Source organism: Sinohyriopsis cumingii, chromosome 11, assembly GCF_028554795.1.
Source record: "Sinohyriopsis cumingii isolate HCF-2022 chromosome 11, ASM2855479v2, whole genome shotgun sequence".
Classification (NCBI taxonomy): Eukaryota; Metazoa; Mollusca; class Bivalvia; order Unionida; family Unionidae; genus Sinohyriopsis; species Sinohyriopsis cumingii.
Genome location: NC_142971.1, coordinates 101,732,417 through 101,754,262, shown reverse-complemented (window position 1 = coordinate 101,754,262; position 21,846 = coordinate 101,732,417). Strand labels below are relative to the sequence as shown.

At 35.1% G+C, this 21,846-nt stretch overlaps 1 protein-coding gene across 5 annotated transcripts in view; it reads right to left on the bottom strand.

Annotated features, from left to right (window-relative positions):
• The window catches only part of LOC149789177 (host cell factor 1-like), a 104,690-nt gene that overhangs the window by 7,246 nt on the left and 75,598 nt on the right, over window positions 1-21,846 (bottom strand). For all 5 annotated transcript variants that reach the window (XM_089975313.1, XM_089975317.1, XM_089975314.1 and 2 more), the window contains 4 exons: window positions 20,644-20,790; window positions 18,291-18,479; window positions 15,523-15,823; window positions 11,210-11,288 (listed from right to left, as the gene is read on the bottom strand). In XM_089975313.1, coding sequence (XP_089831439.1) covers window positions 11,210-11,288; window positions 15,523-15,823; window positions 18,291-18,479; window positions 20,644-20,790 — 716 coding nt within the window. The remainder of the gene's footprint in view (window positions 1-11,209; window positions 11,289-15,522; window positions 15,824-18,290; window positions 18,480-20,643; window positions 20,791-21,846) is intronic.

Here is a 21,846-nt window from a genome sequence, read left to right as displayed (position 1 = left end):
CAGTTATTGCTGAGCTGCACTGTTCAGTACATGCATCATACAGTCAGAAGCAGACTCAATGATATGCTCCGCTTGATGAAAAAGGAGAAAGGTCTGCTGACACTAATGTCTTGCAGTTGCCTCTCAAAGCAGAGTAAGATGTCAGCCAGAATTTTGTAACTGTTTGAAAGAAGGTTACTCTTTCTTTGTTAAATATTGAATATTAAATATTGGCCACTGACAGCAGAAGGAAGATGAGAAAACTCGGTCAGTACCCAGAAGAATAAAATGGTGGTGTGGAAGGTCAATACTTTCATAAACATCATCAGATCAAGTCAAGAAGCAGCAGCTTGAAAATGTACTTCTTTGATGTTTGAGTTGTGGAAGTGACAAAAAAAAGCCCTCTGCAACTAAAGTAAAGACTCGATATGGAAGAAGTTTTTCAGGGACAGCATCAGAAATGTTTAATGGCTCAATACATGTTTTACGATCACTTTGGGAATAAAGTCAATAAAAAGCTTTCTCTTATGAACTTGTTCACTTTTTAGTGGGTATAAATTACATTTATTTTAAAGATACCCAACCTCTGAAAGATTGTTAACAACATTATTCCAAGAGGTTTCAATAACCATCACATGTACTTAGAAACATTGTGAGCTACATCACTGCTATTTATTGTTGTCAATTCACAACAAAGCAAGATTTCTTTTGTAAGTACTCATTTCACTTTGTTTCCATGCTATCTTTGATCACAATATGAAAATGATAATAAATGGCTAAGGGCAGTTCCAGTAAAACATATACCCTACGGGGGGAAGGCACTTTCAAATTCAACCAACCCACAACAGAAGTAATTTTAAAAAAATATGAACCACTGTCAGATGTGTTTTAATCGAAAAACACTGCCCCTACAGAAGCATATTTTTTAAACATAATTTCTGACTATGGGTTAGTGGGCAGTAGAAGTGATTTTAATATTGGGTTGGGGACAGAAGCGATTTAAATGACAGCTGGCTGGAGGTAATCTAGTCAATTCTTATAGATCATATAATCTACTGCATATTTTTATTTGCATTCATTCAATATAATCAATCTTTTGTCATTTTGTTTGTTTGTCTGTCATCCAAGTTTGTCTCTGATACTGTGAAATCACAAATTTTCATGGTGGCTTATTATTTGTATATGTCATTGATCAGATCCTTAATACCTACTAATTTAATGTCTATGTATACATATTTTATAATAGGGATTTCTATTCTAATACAGAAATCATGAATTTGCATAGTAACCAAACTGTGTGTTTACTAAAGTGATCACCATGTCCTGCTATTTTTCTTTGTTCTCAGGCATGCTGCTTTTGATTAGAATAATAGTTAAATCTTGTATTGCTTTAAATGTGTGGTCAGATTCTATGATTCCTTGTTATTATTTTTTTCAATAAATGTTTTGGTAAACATATAATACATGATTTGTCAGAACCCCCCCCCCCACTGATGCCTGTGGAAGTGATGTTGCATTATTTGTCTACTTTTACACTACAGTAGTCCCCCTCTTGAACGGCCCCCCTGACCAGTGGCCACCTGCTCCTTACGGTCACAATCCGTTGGCACTGACGAGTTTGTGTTCAAAAGTACCCCTCGCGATAGGCCACCCGGCTAATGTGACCAGCGTATTAGTGCAATAACATAAAATTTATCCCTCACAAGTGGTCACATTTTATTTTAATTTGTATCCAGAACCAACATTTTATTCATAACATGTGTTAAGTACATGTACCACTAAGGTTAATATTATATCATTTACACCTCATGAGAAGCCACATTTATTCCATAAAGCCGAGAAAAAGGGTAAGTACATGTAATCCAATTAGCCTTACTGTTGTGTTATCATAAGATGTCCGGTTTAGTCACTCTGATAATTGTTAAGATTACAATTATTGAACAGTAGTAACAGCTGAGAAGTGGCAGTATCGATGTACAATACACAAGTCAGCAGGAAAATGGTTTGACAGCCTTTATGGCTTCCCTTAGTAAGATGTTGAGCTTGCTGACTTTGATAATTAGTGGCTACTACTACTGACAATAATTGTCAAAATTACGAATCCTAACGGCTGCGAGGTCACATCTGCGTGATGTTAATGGTACATATTGAAACTGTTTTGGCTTCTCTCACTTAGTGTAAAAAAATGTATAACTGCAACTAACGAATCACGTGACAATATCACTTCCTTTATAAACATGTGGCAATTTGTTTAGATGCATAAAAAATTGTTTTATCAGTATTGTAGTTGGCAACATTAATAACTTACTGCAAAAAGATCAATATGTCAGAGGAAAAAAAAAATTCTCATCTGACTGAGGTGTGTGTGTGTGTGGGGTCGAGGATCCATGCAGAAAACTAATGTCTGAAAGACTCGCATAGCAATATCGTGAAAGATAAGGAAACGATTCTGCAGAAGTGGGAAGGTGAAATTGACGGAGAAAGGAAGACTGCTTGAGCCAGGAGATGTTTGTATCCTGATTTGAATGACAAGAAAAAGCAACAATTTTGTCAGCTGAATTGGGATATGACGACTTTACCGCAAGTAATGGATGGTTGCACAGATTTCAAGTGCGACACAATATTAAGTGTTCTGTCCTTAGTGGAGAATCAGCTGATGTCAATAATGAAGATTGGAACAAAAGACTAAATGATATATGCATGGGATATGACAGCAAGGATATTTTTAATTGTGACGAGACTGGTTTGGGTTATAGACTGTTACCAACAAAGTGACAGATGATGTGATTTGTAACATAATTATAAAGACAGTTTTAAAACTATATCAATGGTTATTCATAACATTCTTTTGAAAAGGATGAAAAGGATGAAACAGTTTGTTTTACATTTATGTCACAACATGCATGTGATATTTTAATGAAAATATTAAATGTTTTAGACTTAAATGTACTTGTCACTTTCTTCATATGTATTTACTATTTGCATTTGTGATCCCCATCTAGAAAGGCCACTTCCCTGCTGTAATATGTGTGGCCTTATAAGAGGGGGGCTACTGTATATCATTTCTTGCAAGAACATCTTTTTCAGCTACAGATGTCTTATTTTTATGCCTTGTTGCAAGACTAATATAAAGTTATAAAAAAAATATAGCAAGGCAAACATTTTTATATCACAAGTTAGATTTTAAAAAATGGATGAAAGTCCAGGAAGCATTTTTCCCAGAGTACTCATAAAATCAATGTCATTGCAGTTAACTCTATTGTCAACAGCATCATCATCATCACTGATAGCCTAGCAATAACATTCTGCACTTTTAATCTAGTTGTCACAGGTTCTATCTCCCACTTCTAGTCTTTCATATGAGATTTATACCTATGGCCTGAGGGGCTTTCATGGCAGAGTGGTATAAGATGATTGTCTTGTGATACAGATCTGAGGTTCTTCCATGGTAGTGGTACAAGATGGTTGTCATGTAATTACTTGCCTCCAATGTGCAAATGAGAATGTTGCCAGTTACTTATGGAAGGTCAGTGGTCCTACATAAGTGGTGTTTGGTGTCTCAAAAGGACTTGGATTTTCTTCAGCAGTAAAACTGGCTGCCATATATAGATTCTCATCATCTGAAAATTGTGTAAAGGCCATAATGATCAACCGAAACCCAAGATCTCATGTCTAAATGACTTCGGCTGTTGGAGATAAACATCAAATCAACAGAGGCTCCATGTGCCCAAGTGTACTAAGGTGGTTGCTTTTACATCACTTGCACATCTCGCCAAGTGAGTTTGTGTCACAGACCAACCAATTTAGGTTGGTGGTCTTTCAGAGTTCTTCCTCCACCTAATATAATATTGTTAAAAAATATTTAAAAACCCCAAATCAAACCAAATTAAATCAACCAACTAATTAACTGTGGCAAAAGCAGCAAAGGTACTGGTCAATCATTTTTGCCACAGCCATATGAATTTATAACTTTTGACTAGAGTAATTTTTGTAGACCTTTGAATATCATCAAATATGCCTTTCTGACAGTTCCTTAAAGTCATCATCAGTTGGTACAAATGGATTTTTCATGGTGAGCATACGAGATGGAAAAGTCTTGAGCAATCCTGCATCACACACTAACCGAAAAGTGTACATTTTAGCTCATTTCAAGTTTCTCTAACAATGTCCATTGTTCCAACTAGAACTGTAATAACTTATTCAAGCTATATTCACTGATACCTGGAGATATGCATCTGTAATAAATATTTGTAACAAAGTAGGAGAATGCATCAATGTTTTTCAATGATGCATTTGAATTGAGCAACAACCACAATCACCAAACCAGGAAATAAAATTATTCACATCTCTCTGACAGAAGTAGTGTATAATCATAATCTGCCAAAGGTTTTTCAATTTTTAAAGTTGCCAAATATTTTTCCAACCAAACTGATTCAGTGGACATATCACCAGAATGGACAGAAAGTGATGAGAAGGTTAAAATCAATTTGATACAGCTTTTAAGTAGCTAAATTTATATTGGTTTAGTTAACTGTACACCCTTTATTGTCTTCCTTTTGATGAAATTTCTTACTGAAGCTGAGAAAATAATGTTGCACACATAAAAAAAGAGGCACGCTTCTACTCATTATTGTTTTTATTATACCTCTCCATTCCAGCCTGTTCTTATCATCTTGTCCCCCCACATACTGTCTTGTTTATGATATGAATCTAAATTTCTCACTTACTTTTCCTGCTACTATACAACTGTTCTGTGAATATGCGTATCAGTGTGAAATGCAACGGGGAGACTAAATCCAAGATTGAAAACCTCTACATTTCTGGATGTATTCTGCTTGGATTCCATATTTCTGCACAAAACTCAAGAGTTCAGGACTCTCTGTATTAATTCAGTTCCCACTGTAAACCTGTGCAAACACCATGATATTAAAATTCAGTAACTTAACATTTCGAGTGCTCATGATCAAATTTGTATCAGTATACACACATCTATGACGACAGGTTTTGTGAAAAGAAAACCATCAGAAGCCGCACCATTTTCTGGATCTATACAAATCTGAAATGTGTGCTTTCAATACTGCACCAAAGAGTCAGCTGCTGATTTCAGTAATGAGTCGTGCAAACTCAGGTCTGTAAAGGGATGGAAATTATGTTAATAAAACAATGTCCCTCACTTTTTTCAGTTACAAGTAGGACAAGCTCTCAAAAGATTGTTTTTACTAAAATCTTACTTTCATTATCAACCAATTAGGGACAGTCAAACCCATATATACTCTATTTTATCTTCACTGATTTACAGCATGGTTCTCATTCTTTCATATCTGTAGTAATGCGAGTCCTTCAACAACTCTCAGTGGTTGTAAGCTTTTTTGACCATGCTGACTGGACACACTGTAAGATAATATTCAAGTAACAGAAATACCATGGGATAACCAGAGACCGATTAAAATCGAATAGTCAAGTTATCTCCCCTGCAGGGATGCTGCCAGGATTTCAGTATTTGCTCTAAGTTTTGTGTGTGTGTGATCTCCAATGAGGAAGTGGTGGCGGGAGGAATAGCCATTGTCAAATATCACCCTAACACTTAAATATCTGTCACTCTTTCTTATTGTTCCACTCTGTTAAGGCTCTACTGAAATCAAAATTCTCGAAGAGATAGCGATTATTAATGTGATGTCATTGGGCATGGTCACGTGGATGTGGTGGGGCCTTGGTTGGGATGGCAGAAAGACCATAGGCTTACTCCATATTTGACAACTAATTACGATGTTGTCAAAAGAATTAAAAAATTTCTAGCAATTCAGTTGGACTCAGATACTTGATTCGTAGTCATTGAACAGGTTCTAAAACTGATGTGTTTATTTTGGAGCTATGTTCCTCCATCACGTTCAAGATTTGGATATACCAAAGGTGAAATTAGTACAGTTGCAGCCTAAACTACTATCACTGCTACTTCAAATATTATTTAATGTGAGACTTTAATGCAAGAACTCAAAGCTTCGGTCATTTTTGGGTTAAAAAATTTAATTTCTTCTCAAACAACTCCATCTGGTTCAGACTGCATTGTTTTTTAATGATACTGTGAGAATTCTTGGATCTGTAAAAATTGCACAAGAAATGAACAACATCAGATAGAAAATTACTACCAATGGGAAAATACTGATAGGAATATACAGAAATAATGATATTATTATTTAAGTAGAATATGTGGTGACAATACAAGCGCTAGTTCTACAACTTTGCAAAAATACATCTTGTACAGCTATTCTGTTGTTTCTAACAACACTGTAATATGGCAATAATTTCTGCCCACTTTTTACTTTAATTCCTTGCTAATTAATAGTTTTAGATTTTACAATACTAAACACATTTTACCTTTTGACGATAACACATCATTACAAATATTTAGATTGCAAGAAAATAGAAGTTATAATTTTATTAAAAGCACTGGTACCAGTAAGACTAAAGGAGATGGTTAAAAAAAAAGATTCAGGATGAACAGATTAGTATGACATCAAGTATTTTTTCATCATTAGTTAATGACACTGCTTAAAAATGTAGTGTACTAGATAATAGACTTTTTTAGTTATCCAATTTGTCATACAAATACCAAATGATGGCTTGGAACCAAGGCCCAAAAGGTCTGCAGAAAATACCACCATGATCAAAATATACACGGGAAGAACCGAACACAAACAGGACAAATTTTATCCATCTTGCTTTGAGTTTACACAGATCATGCAGTCTCTTATGTTTAATGTCATTTAATTTTTGCACATAGAGAGCATGTACTTCATTTGGTCATACATCTGCATGATATAAAAGTTTTCTCTTTATTCTGTTGTTGCCATAATGGTTCTGCCAACTAGAGATCTACACACACTTAATTATCTTGTATGGGGATTCTTTCTCTGATGTTCCCTATGAGCATTAATCTGTTAATTGTTTCTGAATTTAATATGATCCTCCTCCTCTTTGTACAAATATTATTCTGTGCTGTGAACTCCTTTCATTGCCTGCTGTGCGAAATGCATATGCATAACTAGCTTGAACAAGTTACTGTTCTTTATGGTTGTGCAATTGTCAACATCTCACAGGTATGGCCCCATGGGTATTCTCTCTTGGATATCTCTGTTCCAAAAAGAAAAGTTTTGAACCAAAGGCCTTGTTAGGATTTTAAAACTAAGAGTCCATGGCTCCCATTTTGGTAAAAATATGAGTCCCACCAGCAAAAGTTGCATTCTCCTCCCAGAAAACTATGCAAATTATAAGAACTACTGGTTGCCAGAGTTTAATTTCTACATTCAGTATAACACTGACATTGCTCTTGTTTGTCCATCAGAGTGAGTCTGAATGTTTTTGATCCAAGGAAGGTCTTATTCTAAGCATTAAGCTAGGCATCACACACTTTCTTACACTTTGCTAATGTCCCTTCCAAACTATCAGTTCTAGCAACTTTAGCACTCTCCTGAATCTCATTACAATCTTTGTCAGTTTGACGCTGAACCCCAAAATACACATTCAAGTCCAAGTCTCTATGTGTCATGATTCCAAGGTCACGTGCACTGCTTATTCCGTTACACTCGGAAATGAACAAAATAATGAAAGCTAAAGTTGTTTATTTGATGTACTGTTATAAATGACCACATGTACATCTCTGGGTCTTTCTGCTTCTGAATTCAAGCACTGTAAATATCAGCAGATTCTCCCACCCAGCTGCCAGTCAAAGCCTTTGATCCTGCCGCTCAGCTATTGCAGCATGTTCTTTGATGTACTCTTATAATGGTGACAACTTGGAGGGGGGGGGGGCTTTCAGCTACTAAATTCAGTCGTCGTAAATATCAGCACAGCTAACTGATCAACACATTTTCCCACTATGCAGGTGACTGAAGGAGAACTGGCAAGTCTTAATTTTACCACCCACCTAAATTAAAAAAATTAGCGTCCAAATACGCGTGAATAAGCGTTTCCGAGACCTCTGTCAGTTTTCACTAACATGAACTCTGCCAAAGATTCACTTCCTTGAATCAGTGCTTTGCTGCCTCTTATGCCAGATTTTTCTGTTCCATAATGCTGTATTAGGGTTTTAAGTCCAACATTCTCATAGTCTGCTTGTTCAGACATGGGTATCTTGAATAAATATAACCGGCATATTGTCCATCCAACACGTACATTGGACTCGCACTCAACATCAATTCTGGGCTCAAAATCACACACTGGTATTTCCAGTGACATTTTCCCAATGTCCAACAGACCGATATACATGAAATTCATTGTCATCATAGTTATCACCAGCCAGTATTTGCCAACTGAAAACGTCATCTGAGGACAAACTGTGTTGTGATTCAGCCATTTTGGTTTCCTGTGTGGCCCTTATTGGAAACACGCATTTGTGAAACTTCCATGATGAAACTAAGTCTAAAACTACCACAAAATGCTTGTTCCAGGGCCCAATGAACCAATCAAATTTAGTTTAACAGCCATTCATGTCAAACCGAAGTATCCAGAGATCTGGATGTTGCATCAAGTGTTGTGAGCCAGCTGCGGCAGCGCGAATTACGTCGCGAAATGCACTTTTAAAGTTAAAAGTTTAATAAAAATTGCATACTGTGCAAAGCACATTTTTATATCCGCGACGTTGACGTAATTTGCTCAACACGTATCACTGCTTTAAAAGTACGCGAATTCATACAAATTACGTGCACTGGCATCATTTTCTGACCCAATGTTTTATTCACGTCAGAGGGGGTTTGATGCGATTTTAAATATATATTTGGTTTTTTTTCTGACAACCCCACCAGCGATTTCTCATTTTGTTAACACAACCTCACAACAGAAGTGATTTTCCTAACCAATCTTCCATTGTCAGAATCAAAATAGTTTGAAATACAACCTATTACATAAGTTTTTTTGAAGTGCCGTCCCCGGGGGTGGGGTGGGGGTGGATATATGTTTTACTGGAACAGCCCTAATTTACAGTAGTTTAATTATATTACTCTCAAAATATTTATAACTGTGTTTCAATGATCAATTGAAACAAGCTGACCTGATGAAGAGCTGTGACTGCTAGCTCATCTGCAGGTAGGAACTGCATACCTTTTAACTTTTCTTTTATTTTACTCCCTTTCATTGATTTGATACAAAAGATGTAAATTAACATCTTAATAAAGAGAAGGTCTGCCTTGAACTGAGCATAACAAAACAACAGATACTTCTGGAAGTTGGAAATCATAATACAGCACTTAATTAGGTTTCCATAGTAATGATGGCGGGTATCACTGTGATGGTGGGATTGACATTTACTATGTTTTTGTACACGAGGGCATATTGATATTTTGATTATTACACACAAGCCAAATTAAAAGCTAAAAGTAAAACAGGAATTTCACTTTACAAAACATCTGTAACTGTTTTTTTATTATTATTAAGGGATTGCCACCAGTGGGGATTGGTGACATTTACAATGATCAAAAATCTGTCAAATATTGTTATTAACAGTGTGCTAAATATTGTCTGGAAAGAATATTTAACAAAATATATGACTTCTTGTTAAAAGTTGAGAATTTCATGATATTGAATCAAAATTTCCAGGTACTAACCAACGCTTTTGATGACAAAACTAATGATATATCCAGGACTCTTTTACCAAATCTGATATTCTTCATGTGCAGAAAACAGGCGCAATTTTTGTATTTTCTGGTGTGAAAAAATTGGGTACTCACCTGACCCCATGCTACAATTGGGTTCGTGAGTTATCTGGTTGCAAGTTATCGAGGGAGTGATGTAGTATGATGGGTTTTCAATAAATTCAGCTCTGATTATTTACAATTCTCTCTTGTTTTGGGGACCAGTAACAGTTCTTGAATGTGTGCCACACAGAAGATTGAAAGCTGATGGAGTAGCCTTTCAGTAAGTTTTTGAAGTAAACCATGTATTTTGCCCATTATTAAAGAGGCATCATCAAGATTACAACAAATTTTGACTATATCATCCTGTGTTGTGCTCACCGATTCCAAAACCTTGTCAATTGCTACTAATACACATTCAGCATCTTTTTGGGAAACGATGTCACACCATCCAGCTTTAGTTCTGCCTGAACCCGGATACATATTTTGCACATATAGTTTGACATAAACATGTTTCAGGTATGCAATTCAAACCTTGTCCTGTCAATACCTTCCCCCAAAATCTATTAAATTCTTTTCTTGTTTAGACAGCCCATCATATGGTTTAAATGACTCACTATTTTTGGCAACATAAATGCAGGAGTTATACTTTTGTATGCTTTCATTCAGCTTCAGAGGAATTTTTGTCAGCGGCCGCTTGATTTTGTTCATGGTTCAACTTGTTCTGACACTTTACATGCTGTTTCAATTGGTGTGAAATTACAAAGTTTATTTCCTAAAATCTATTATTCTCTGCACCTTGGAAGAGTGGGATTTCACAAGCAGCAACAATGATATATTTTAAACAAATTTTACAATACATGCGTACTTTCTCTCTACTATAGGTGACCCCTATTTATTATTTCACTCAGTCTGAAATTGTTATCTAGTCGGCCTTCATCCAATGAGTGAAGAGTTCACAAGTATGATCTGACTGGTTGCATATACTGTAATGCATATAGGATGATTAGCTTCAGACAGCTTGAACCTTTAACATGCTCCACATCAAATCCTGCCCATTGTAATGCATAATTTACAGAGAACAAAACAAAGTCATGTACTTGCAAAATCAACCAAGCAATGCAATGAAAAAATGCTAGTAAGCATAATAGATGATCTTAATTAATGAGAATAGGCAATCATTTACCTCAAATAAGATGCAATGAAGACCACTACTGAGATGTATGTCAACTATAGATGTAAGATGCAGACTTACTGCTTGTTATATGGCAAAATCAGACAGCTGCGATGCACAATATTTGTCTGTGCTAAGGACAGAGATAAATACAGCAAAATCTTTTAGAGTATACTTTCCTTGTGACAAGAAACTTGTTGGATGACTCAAACTTGAGAAAAGCGATGAATGGAATGTTTGCAAGATCTCTTTAGTGAATGTCCTGGCTAGACATGAACAAAAGTTGTAAATGGCAGATTACGGTTTGTGAAGTAGTACAACTCCACATATATTATGATCATGCAAGAAGAAATGGATGATGGCAGTGTTCCCATTTTCTTAATGGGTGGATCATTCTACATTGAAACCAAAGTACCCTATGAATACTTACGCTTCTCCCCCAGGTGTTGGCATGGTCCTTTTAACTGCTACTTTACCTACAGCTGCATTGGCACCCTGTTGTGCTGCATCTATTATGTGAAGAAACAAAGTTTGCAATTTCAAAGATATAAATAAATTTTCCGGTAAAACTAGGCATCATAAAATCCTTCTGGTGAAAACACCGTGCTGATATTACTTTTCATTCAAAAATAGTGATAACAGAATTTTCAAGATGGCTGCCATGGTGGCCATATTAGCACCATATTTATTATGACCAACAAGATATCATACAATGTCTTTTGGCGAAAACCTGATGTTGATATGACCACCAATTCAACAAGTGCTAATAAGATTTTAAAGATGGACACTGGAGGCCATACTGGACATCCAAGTGGCACCATTTTCATGTAAGACCAACTAGGTATCATAAGAAGTGAAAACTCAATGTTGATATAACCTTTCGTTTGGGAGCTGAGATAATATTTTCAAGATAGTCACCATGGTTGAGGTTTAGTCACTTTCACATGGTTCCCACACTTTTCTAAACAAAAATTTCCAGGTCTTTTCCAGGATGAAATTAATTTTTTCAAGGTTAACATACAACCATTACTGAATGGAATCAAAGAACATTTTGGATTATAAAACATGCATTTTCCAAATCTGAAGATGTTTCTCATTCAAGACTCCAAACAAGATGTCAGAGAAGATGATCATGTACAAAACCACAAAATGAGTCACATGAAACAAATCTGACTATATTCCTATAAACTGGCGTTTAAAGCCATTTCAATGTACAGAATACAAATTCTAACTTTGCTTTGCTGACCTGCATTATGTTGCTACGTGGAAACAACATAATGAGCATAAATTATTTTGTTTCCCTTCAAACCTTTAATTCTGAAGAATTCTAGAGCAATATATTTGCATGTTATACAAAGTAAACATTTTCTATCACAGCATGAAAATTAAAACCCAATAAATGTAAAGTATTAGAATCTTATCTTGTAATGAAAAAAGTTTAACCCTGAATATATGTGTGCCAATAAAATTTCAAACCAACCGAAATTCCTCAGGATGATTTGGTTAAAAATTCCATCATTTAAAGACATTTATAAAAGGGTTGATTTTAATTTTGACAAAAGACCTTCAAAATTATATATTGTTGTATAAACAAATACTGAATTTTCAATAAAATCAACTTGTTTTCTTGTAGTTCAATAAACCAGTCCCCAAACCTGTATTGATAAATGGGCTGTTATTATCGTTTCTTAATGTATAATTAAAGAGAAGACAATTTCCCATTTCTCTTGCATTCTATTTAAGATCTGAAACCGATGCTTCAAGCTACATGTCACTGCGTAATAGTTTCGCAACAAAGTTCAGCTCAGAGATTCAAAAATGTTCTAATCTGGGTTTCCTCCAAATATTCCAGCCCCATTTTTCACATTTGGACATTTAGGATGGAGTGTGGGTTCAGAGCATTTACATATAAAAAGTTTGGAATCTGCTGCCACCGTAAGATAGTTTACCAGTGGGCCTAGCAAATTTAAACTGTTATATCAACTTATACCTGCATGAAATCGATAGGAAAATTATTTATTTTCCCAAAAATGGCAAGTATTGTAATCGTTATTTCTTTAATCTGCTGACAGACAAGACAACACTCGAAATAAATGAAACCTGACCTGGTATTTGCCATTTGTGTTACTAGTCACATGACATCACAAATCTTAAACAATGACATTGGAAGTCCATCAGTCATGTGATATCAATAACAAACTCCATTTTATTAATGTTGTTGTACAAAATTTCAATTATATTAAATGAAAGTCTAATAACTTTTGTAAAAACCAGAAAAAAATATAAGGTTCAACATATTTATTTCGAGAAGAAACATGGCCAGTCTGATTCATCAAGCAGAGTAGTCTGGTTCCCTGCTTACTAGATTATGGAATAAACATGGTTCCCACGTTTTTCTAAATATAAATTTCCAGGTCTTTTCCAGGATGAAATAAATTTTTTCAAGGTTAACATATGACCATTAATAAATGGAATTAAAAAACATTTAGGATTATAAAACATGTTTCTCTTTCAAGACTCTCCAAAACATGATGTCAGAAAAGATGATCATGTTCAAAACCACAAGATGAGTCACACGAAACAAATTTGACTATATTCCCATAAGTTGGCATTTAAAGCCATTTCAATGTACAGGATACAAATTCTAACTTTACTTTGCTGACCTGCATTATATTGCAACATGGAAACAACGTAATGAGGATAAATTATTTTGTTTCCTTTCAAACTTTTAATTCCAAAGAATTCTAGAGCAATATGTGTACATGTTAAACAAAGTAAACATTTCCTATCACAGTACGAAAACTAATAAATGCATAGTTTTAGAATCTTAACTTGTCACGAAAAAAGTTTAACCCTGAAATTAAGTGAGCCAATAAAGTCTCAAACAAGATTTTTCAACCAACCTAAACTCCTTAAGACGATTTGGTTAAAAATTCCATCATTTAAGGACATTTACAAAAGGGTTGATTTAAATTTTGACAAAATACCTTAAAACTTATATTATGTTGTATAAACAAGGACTGAATTTTCTGTAAAATCAACTTTTCTTCTTGTAGTTCAATAAACCAAACGTGTCTTGATACATGAGCTCTTATCGTTTCTTAATATATAATAAAAGGGACGACAATTTCCCATTTCTCCTGCGTTCCATTTAAGTTCTGAAACCAATGCTTCAAGCTACATGTACCTGTGTAATAGTTTCGCACCAAAGTTCAGCTCAGAGATTCAAAACTTTTCTAATCCAGGTTTCTGCCAAATATTCCAGCCCCATTTTTCACATTTGGACATTTTGGATGGAGTGTGGGTTCAGAGCAATTACATATAAAAAATTTGGAATCTGCTGCCACTGTAAGATAGCTTACCAGTGGGCCTAGCAAATTTAAACTAGGCTATATCGACTTGTACCTGCATGAAATGAATAGGAAAATTATTAATTTCTCAAAAATGGCAAATATTATAAATGTTATGTCTTTATTCCACTGACAGAATAGCTGAAACTCAGCATAGATGATACCTGACCTGGTACTTGTCAATTGCATTAATAATCACATTACTTCACGAATCTCAAACAACGACATCGGAAGTCCAATAGTCACGTGATATCAACAACAAACTCCTTTTTAATGTTGTTGTACAAAATTTCAATTAAATGAAAGTCTGATACCTTTCGCAAAGACCAGAAAGAACATAATTCCCAACATATTTATTTCATGAACAACTACAAGAAACTAAGCCAGTCTGATTCATCAAGCAGAGTAGTCTGGGTCCCTGCTTCATATGCTCCCTACGTGAGAGCACATGCCATTGTGGTAGTCATGTGATACAACAAAACTCCAAAGTTAGTCTTGGAATAAATAAAGAGAATGTTGCGCTCTTTTGTTTTTGTATTATTACAACCAGTATATGACTTTAATTTAAAAAAAATTCTATGATATTTGAAAATGACGGTTGTAAGATTCTGTGTGCTCGTGCGACATGCCATAGAAATTGCTAGTACCAGCTCAAATTTCATTAACGCATTAGTTTCATCATCTTTCAGCAGATTAATGACAAAGATTTTAATACTATCACCATTTCTGAGAAAAAAAAAAATTTTCATATCGATTTCATGCAGGTATAACTTGATTTAACGTTTAAGTTTGCTATCCAATCTGCAAAGCGGCTATGCTTTAACACCACCATGTTGGCCTCATGTGTTGCTAAACTGGTTTTCATACCTTCCATAAAAAAAATATGGATATCGAGCTATCTGTGAAACAAAAAGTCTACTAGATGAATCTAATCCGCTGAGTGTTTGGATTGTCTCAACAAATATATTTATATCAAGCACCCAAATGATCCATACTGCAACCTCCTAATTTTCTGGTTAGAACTTGATAAATTTAACTCATGATCAGTTCAGTTATGACTATTACGTAGTTGTTTCTGACATTAAGTTGTGGAGGAAAATTCCCGTTTTTTTAAAAAACTTTCGTCAATATTTGCAAAATTCAAGGACATTTCACGGTCAGGACCTTTTTTATGTCATTTCTCCTGACTTCCCGGTAGCGTGGGAACCCTGGATAAATGTGCATGTGAAGTTTCATGACAATGTTGAAGTAATGATAACAAATTTAGGCTAATGGATGGAGGAGGGACATCAGACCATCCCGTAAGTTTTTCTGGTCTCTGAACAGTTTCATGAACTGTTTTCATTGGTTATTGACCAGAAGAAAAAATACAACACTTTATATAATCACTTACCCTGCAGCCACCGGACTTGTGTGGCTGGTCCATAACCCTTCTCATTACGAGCAGCAATACGGAAGATAATGGCTGGCTTGGTTGTAAAATCAATGTGAGCTGATGCTAAGCTATTGGAGGTTACCACACAGGAAGCATTAGGACCACAGTACACACGGACAAATGCCAGTTGTGCAGCTTGCCCTGGTTTCTGTTCCACTTGGGATGCCGCATTGCGAACAGCTAGGTAGACTGAGTACTCGGTGATTTTCCCAGCAGTATTCTGAGGTGGTTCCCAGGACAAGTGGGCTCCATCTTCACTCTGTTATAATAATAAAAATAATAATAATGAGGACTTTGTATAGCGCCTAATCTTTAGAAGCTCTAAGCGCTTTACATTAAACAATACCTATAAGATAAAAAACATACAATAATATTATTACAAAAACAAACACCAAGAAATTAGAAAAACATTAAAAAATTAAAAACATACTGAGTATGTTTCAGGTATGGAACATTATTAGGTCTTTAAGTTTGTTCTTGCAGTCGAAATAAGTGAGTTTTGAGAGCACTCTTGAATGTGAACACTGTGTCTTTGTGTCTAAGTTCAGTGGGCAATTCATTCCACGTTGCTGGGCCTTGGTATGCAAAAGAACGCTGTCCATATGACTTTGTTTTCATAATGGGAATAATGAGTATACGATTGTCAGAAGAGGAGCGTAAGTATCTTGCTGGTGTGTACACATGGGTGAGGTCGGATAGGTATGTTGGACTAGAGTCCGACAGTGAAACGTAGCACAGAGAACAAATTTTGTGTTTGATTCTGGATCGAATGGATAGCCAGTGTAGGGTACAGAGCAGCAGGGAGGTGTGCTCTGATCGTGGTACTCTAAGTATGATCCGAGCAGCTATGTTTTGAACTTTTTGAAGTTTCTGGAGTAGATACTGAGATGAACCAGACAGAACTGAGTTACAATAGTCCAAGTCTTGAAAGTACTAATGAACACATAAGTGTTTTAGTGGCATCAACTAAAAGATATTTGCGAATTGAGCTGATGCGTCTCAGCTCAAGATATGCAGCCTTGGATAGCAAAATTTCAGAAGATTAATTTTGATATAAAAATTTTAAACATAAAGAATAAATTTTGGTCTATACTAAACAAGCAGTATCCTTTCAAAAAATAACAATGTTTCCAGGGTTAGTTCATATTTCATTTCAAGGTTTAAAATCATGTTTTTCAAGGATCATTCTTACAATAATTTTAAGAATACATAAATGAAACTTTATGTAAACACAAGTTAATACTTACTAATAGTTTATACGAGGAACCTATCTTGCAAATTTTTATATATTAAAAAAATATGAAATCAAGATTATGATCATTGATATCATACCCATTAACACTAAACATCCTACATCTGGACATTAGAATAATGTAGTCACTGAACTATGTTCATTTTACTCTGTCTACACTAAACTATTTACAAAGTCCAAAATATTTTAGAGTGAATTTTTCAGTTCTTGAAGCTTGTCATCAAGCATTTTATTTTCAAGAGCTCTAAGTTCAGCGATTTTGTCCTTAACACTTTTCCTCAAACTATTTGATGTCACGATAAAGGAAATTTTCCTATGGGTCTTTGCTTTCAATGCATAGTCATCATCATCAGCTGTCACTGTCTCAATGCCTTTCTTCTTCACCCACCCCCATAAGAAACAAAAAAGTAACTAAGATATTAGTTTTTTTTATTATCACTTATTTGAAAACAGCATCTGAATAATTAACCATTTCATATTAGATATATTAATATTTCTCTCAGCATAGCTGTAGTCTATATTTTTAGATTTATCATATTCATTGTACTTACTGTCTGTCCTATTTCCACTCAATCAAAATATAGAACAGGATTGAACTAATTTCATAATTACAGTTACTATTTTAAAACTTGAATCTCTGTGTTCACATGCTTTATTCATTAAAAACGATTTTATGCTGAAGGCTTCTTGTTTTGCCATATTAGCTACCATTACGAGAGCTTGGTTTTTTTCTCCCCTGCATGTGACCGTAGAGCACTCTTTCCCACTGCATTCTAATTAATATCCTTCCACCATAATTGGCATTTTGCAAAGCTCTCTGAGAAAGATCTCATAATCGAAACTTTATATTTCTCTTCGTCTAGCCACCGAGGTTAGAATTGGCAGCCAGCCATTTTGAAGTGTACAAATGATTCAAATTTAACCATGGCTACATCCGGGCTTTGTACAACTTTAAGTTCAAAATGTACAACTGTGCAAATTTCCCTTCCACCACAAACTTGAGAGCTATTTTTTCTTTTCTTTTTTATTTAAATCCATAAAATGAAAACTAATAATTCCTTTTGGTTTCAAGAAAATCAAGACTTTTCAAGGTACTCAGACAATATATGGATATTTATAATTTATTAATAGTTTAAACAGCATAAAAATAACTTGGATTTCTCAACTCCATCTCTTAATGCTGTTAAGTAACACAACAGTTATGAGAATACATCTGTGGAAAGAGATGCCTTCTTCATGTCTCAATTCCCCAAAGATCACATGGGAACAGCTTTTCTGGTGTTGGCAGTATTGTCATCATCAACATCGACATCGAAATGCTAGATTTGTTTGTGCAATTTAGATGTTGTGTGAAACATTCTAAAAAGTGGCAGGTGAGATGATGCATTCAGCAAAACCACTGTTTTCATATGCAAACTTGTTACTCTTAATGAGCATTTCTGACTAAACATTTTTAAGGTAAGAGAGTATTCACCTTGCTGATTTTAATAGCTGACGGAGCTCCTGGGTAGCCAGGCAGACACGTCTTGAAAGCAGATATCTCACTGAATGGTCCACGTCCACATGCATTAATTCCAGCTACACGGAACTTGTATGCTGTTCCTGGCTGGAGCTCTTGTCTCTTCAACACACTATGATCCTGTACACTAACTACATCAATGTCCTGAAAATATGACATGGAAAATGGTAGTGGATGATTCAGGATTTAATTTTTTTTAGGAATAAAATGGCTGTATATGATGAATATATGTCCCTTAATTGTAACAGTGGTCAAGTCAAGGTTACATTTATGTAGACTCTTTGTGTGTGTGTGTGTGTGCATGTGTGTGTGTGTATCGTGGGAATCTCAATATGTTCCAAGTAAAGACCAATCTGCCAAGTCCCTTTGGTCTTTGGTTGATGTCAAAGTTGCATATGGGGGCGCTTTACATATATTATGAACTTCTGTGAGACTGGTGGGTGTAAAGTGTTTGCTTTTGCAATATGCACAATGTGGAGAATGCTGGTACACCTCTAAGTTACTCTAATGTACTGTGACTGATATTTCTTTGGATACTGTACTTGTGGAAATTTTACATGATCTAAGCTCACGGCTAATTAAAATGACTGCTCCCTTGTGCTCCAAAAATCAGCCTGAATTGGTCTAAAGTACACTATCTTTAGCACCTATTAAAATAGGGAAAATGAATTTTGCCAGACTAGACAATACCAGCTTCTGAAACTGCAATGAATGAATTACCAAATATATAAAATGTAAAAAAAGTATCAGCTCTATTTTCTCTCTCACAATTTACTCCTCAAGTCCAGGTAGTGAAAATGACCAAAATGAGCTAGCAGTTTTTTGAAAGGTGCACATCTGAAGTAAGGCCAAGCTGTATATTTTATAACCCATATTGCTCACATCAATCGTACAACAAAAATAATGGGAATTTTAAAAAATTGAACAATATCTCAGTAATACAAGGTCTTTTTAAACGGCCAGTACAACCTGTGAGAAAAACCAGAGAAATTCTTTTTGTTTACAAATCTAACCCTATGCAAAATATGAAACTGTTGAGCGTCACCTAAAAAAATATTTTTATACAAAATTTGTGCAAATATTTCATATCATGCATTATGTTCTGAATAAAACGATACATTAACTATGATGTTATGCATGAAAATAAGCTAGTTTTTCTTATTTTTCACATGCTTACACAATATGCCTTTGGGCAGTATTGTGTGCGCAATGACTTTAATTATGGGAAATTAGAAATCTTAGAACATAGGAGTGAAGTCAACTTAAATTTAAAACTGTTGCATTTCAGTGAAAGAAATATACAGTAAAAAAATTTCTTTCCATTCATTTGTAATGTAATTATGAATGAAATGATGACAAAGCATAACTGCTTTCTTCCACATTCTAGTGTTAGAAAAATATGCAAACATTTTAACCTCTGACCTCTAGGTAACTTATCTGATCCTTCCTTTTCAAACTGTAAAATTTACTGGTGACATCTCAGGAATAATTGTGGCAAGTTTCATGTTCCTGTCTTTCAGTATAACATAAGTTGCTATGTTGACAAAATGTAATGTGTATTTTTTAAATAGCTCTCTTTTCATCATAAGGTGGTGGTGGGGAGACTAGCTTGTGTGGGACTTTGACTCTAATGATTTTCTTGGGGGGAGGGCAAATTTCAGGAAATGATTCAAAAGGATTGTTTTGATGCTTGTAACTTACATTTTTCAGCCATACAACCAAAATTAAATCATATGGGGATGCTCTACAGATATTATAAACTTCCGCAGTTCTTGGATGTTTTCTCTCATCAGAGGAAGTATACTCTGAGTATCTCTTGCTCACTTTCTCAATGTCACTTTCCTGGACTGTGAGCCAAGACCATGCATAATTTCCATGAGTACAATTTCCAAAGAACTTTCAGCCACAGTACATGAAAGTAATATAGAGGTATACCAACATTCTCTCGACTGTGTGTGTTGCAAATGTAAACAACTTCACCATACACTCGCCACTCTCTCAGTAGTTCATAATATTAGCACATCTGTTGCTGAAATTGGTCAAAATGTGGCCAATATCTTTTATAGCTTGGAAGCCCTGAAGTAGTGGATAAACTAAAGTTTTATGATGAAATAATCTACCTAAAGAAATACACAAACAATAATGAACTAAACTCTTCAAATTAAAATGTTTTGCCTACTCTGAACACATCCGAATAATGTGTTTTCAGTCAATTTTCTTTTGCTTAAAATGTAGGAATAAACTCCTAATTCAAACTGAAATTAAGCAAACAAGATGATAAAGACTGATGACAAATCTCAGACTATACCAGTTTAACAACATTGTCCCCATTAGTCTGGTTCCCTTCTGCTGGTAGATGATAGTATGATACAAGACAGGATGTCCCCTTGATGATTCCCACATCATACCACTGGTTAGCTTCTTTCTTCACTGGAGTGGTAGGTAATTTCAATTCCTGCACAAGAAATTATATGTCTATTGTTGTTCAGCTTGTATTGTTCATGATAACATGACATCATCCAAATTACATTCTGTAATTCATTACATATTTTGAGTATGATGAACCGGTGACATTTCACGACTTCATGCAAAATACACAATAAAGTGGTATCATAAAAAGTGTAATGGAAGTGTGGAATGATTTCAGCTATTTCTCACAAAGTCTCTTAGATAATATAATAAATTCATTTCCTAAATTTCCTGAGACATATGCCTTTATTTAACAAGGAGAATTTTCATGTGGTTAATTGCTTGTACATTCATGCTTTAACAAGAGTACCAAGAAATAGCATATTATTTGTCTATCCCATTTTTAACAGCACTTTGTATAGGAACTAGTTGGGTATCTAGAGATTACTGACCAACGAGTATCTGTTACCTGGATTTTTGGTCAACATATAGAGCCTTGAACTGTTGCTGTTGCTGTAGGGCTTAACGCCATTTTTCAGCACAAGATAGGCTATACATGGCGGCCAGTATTAATGGTGGAGGAAGAACCCGGAAAACCCCCGGAAAGAACCACCGACCCACGAGAAGCTACTGGCCAGCCTTGAACTAATGATGTTGTAAAGACATCATTATTATCTTAATAGATTTACTATGATCATGACTTCTGAACTCTTGACCCCTAACAGAGGTTGCTTTATTACTCTATGTGCAAGCTATCCAAATAGTTTGGTCAAGTAATTTAATCTAGAAAAAAGTGATTCTGCAAAATCCATATTCATTTAAACCACAACAACCCTGACTTTGGCCTTTTGATCCCCAAACTCCAGACCTCATCCATACCTTAAGTCAAGCCCTCCCTGAAATGTGCCGAGTTTCATGGTCTAGAAATCAAGCTAATATACAAAAACCATTTTCCTTCTTACATTCGGTGACCTTAATCTTAATCTTTGACCTTTTGACCCTCAAACTCAACATAATTTTTCTTGCTGCAAATGCAAGCCACTCAAAAAGTTTAGTCCATGAATGTGATGTAGAGCTCAATTTATTGTGCAGAAGCCATTTT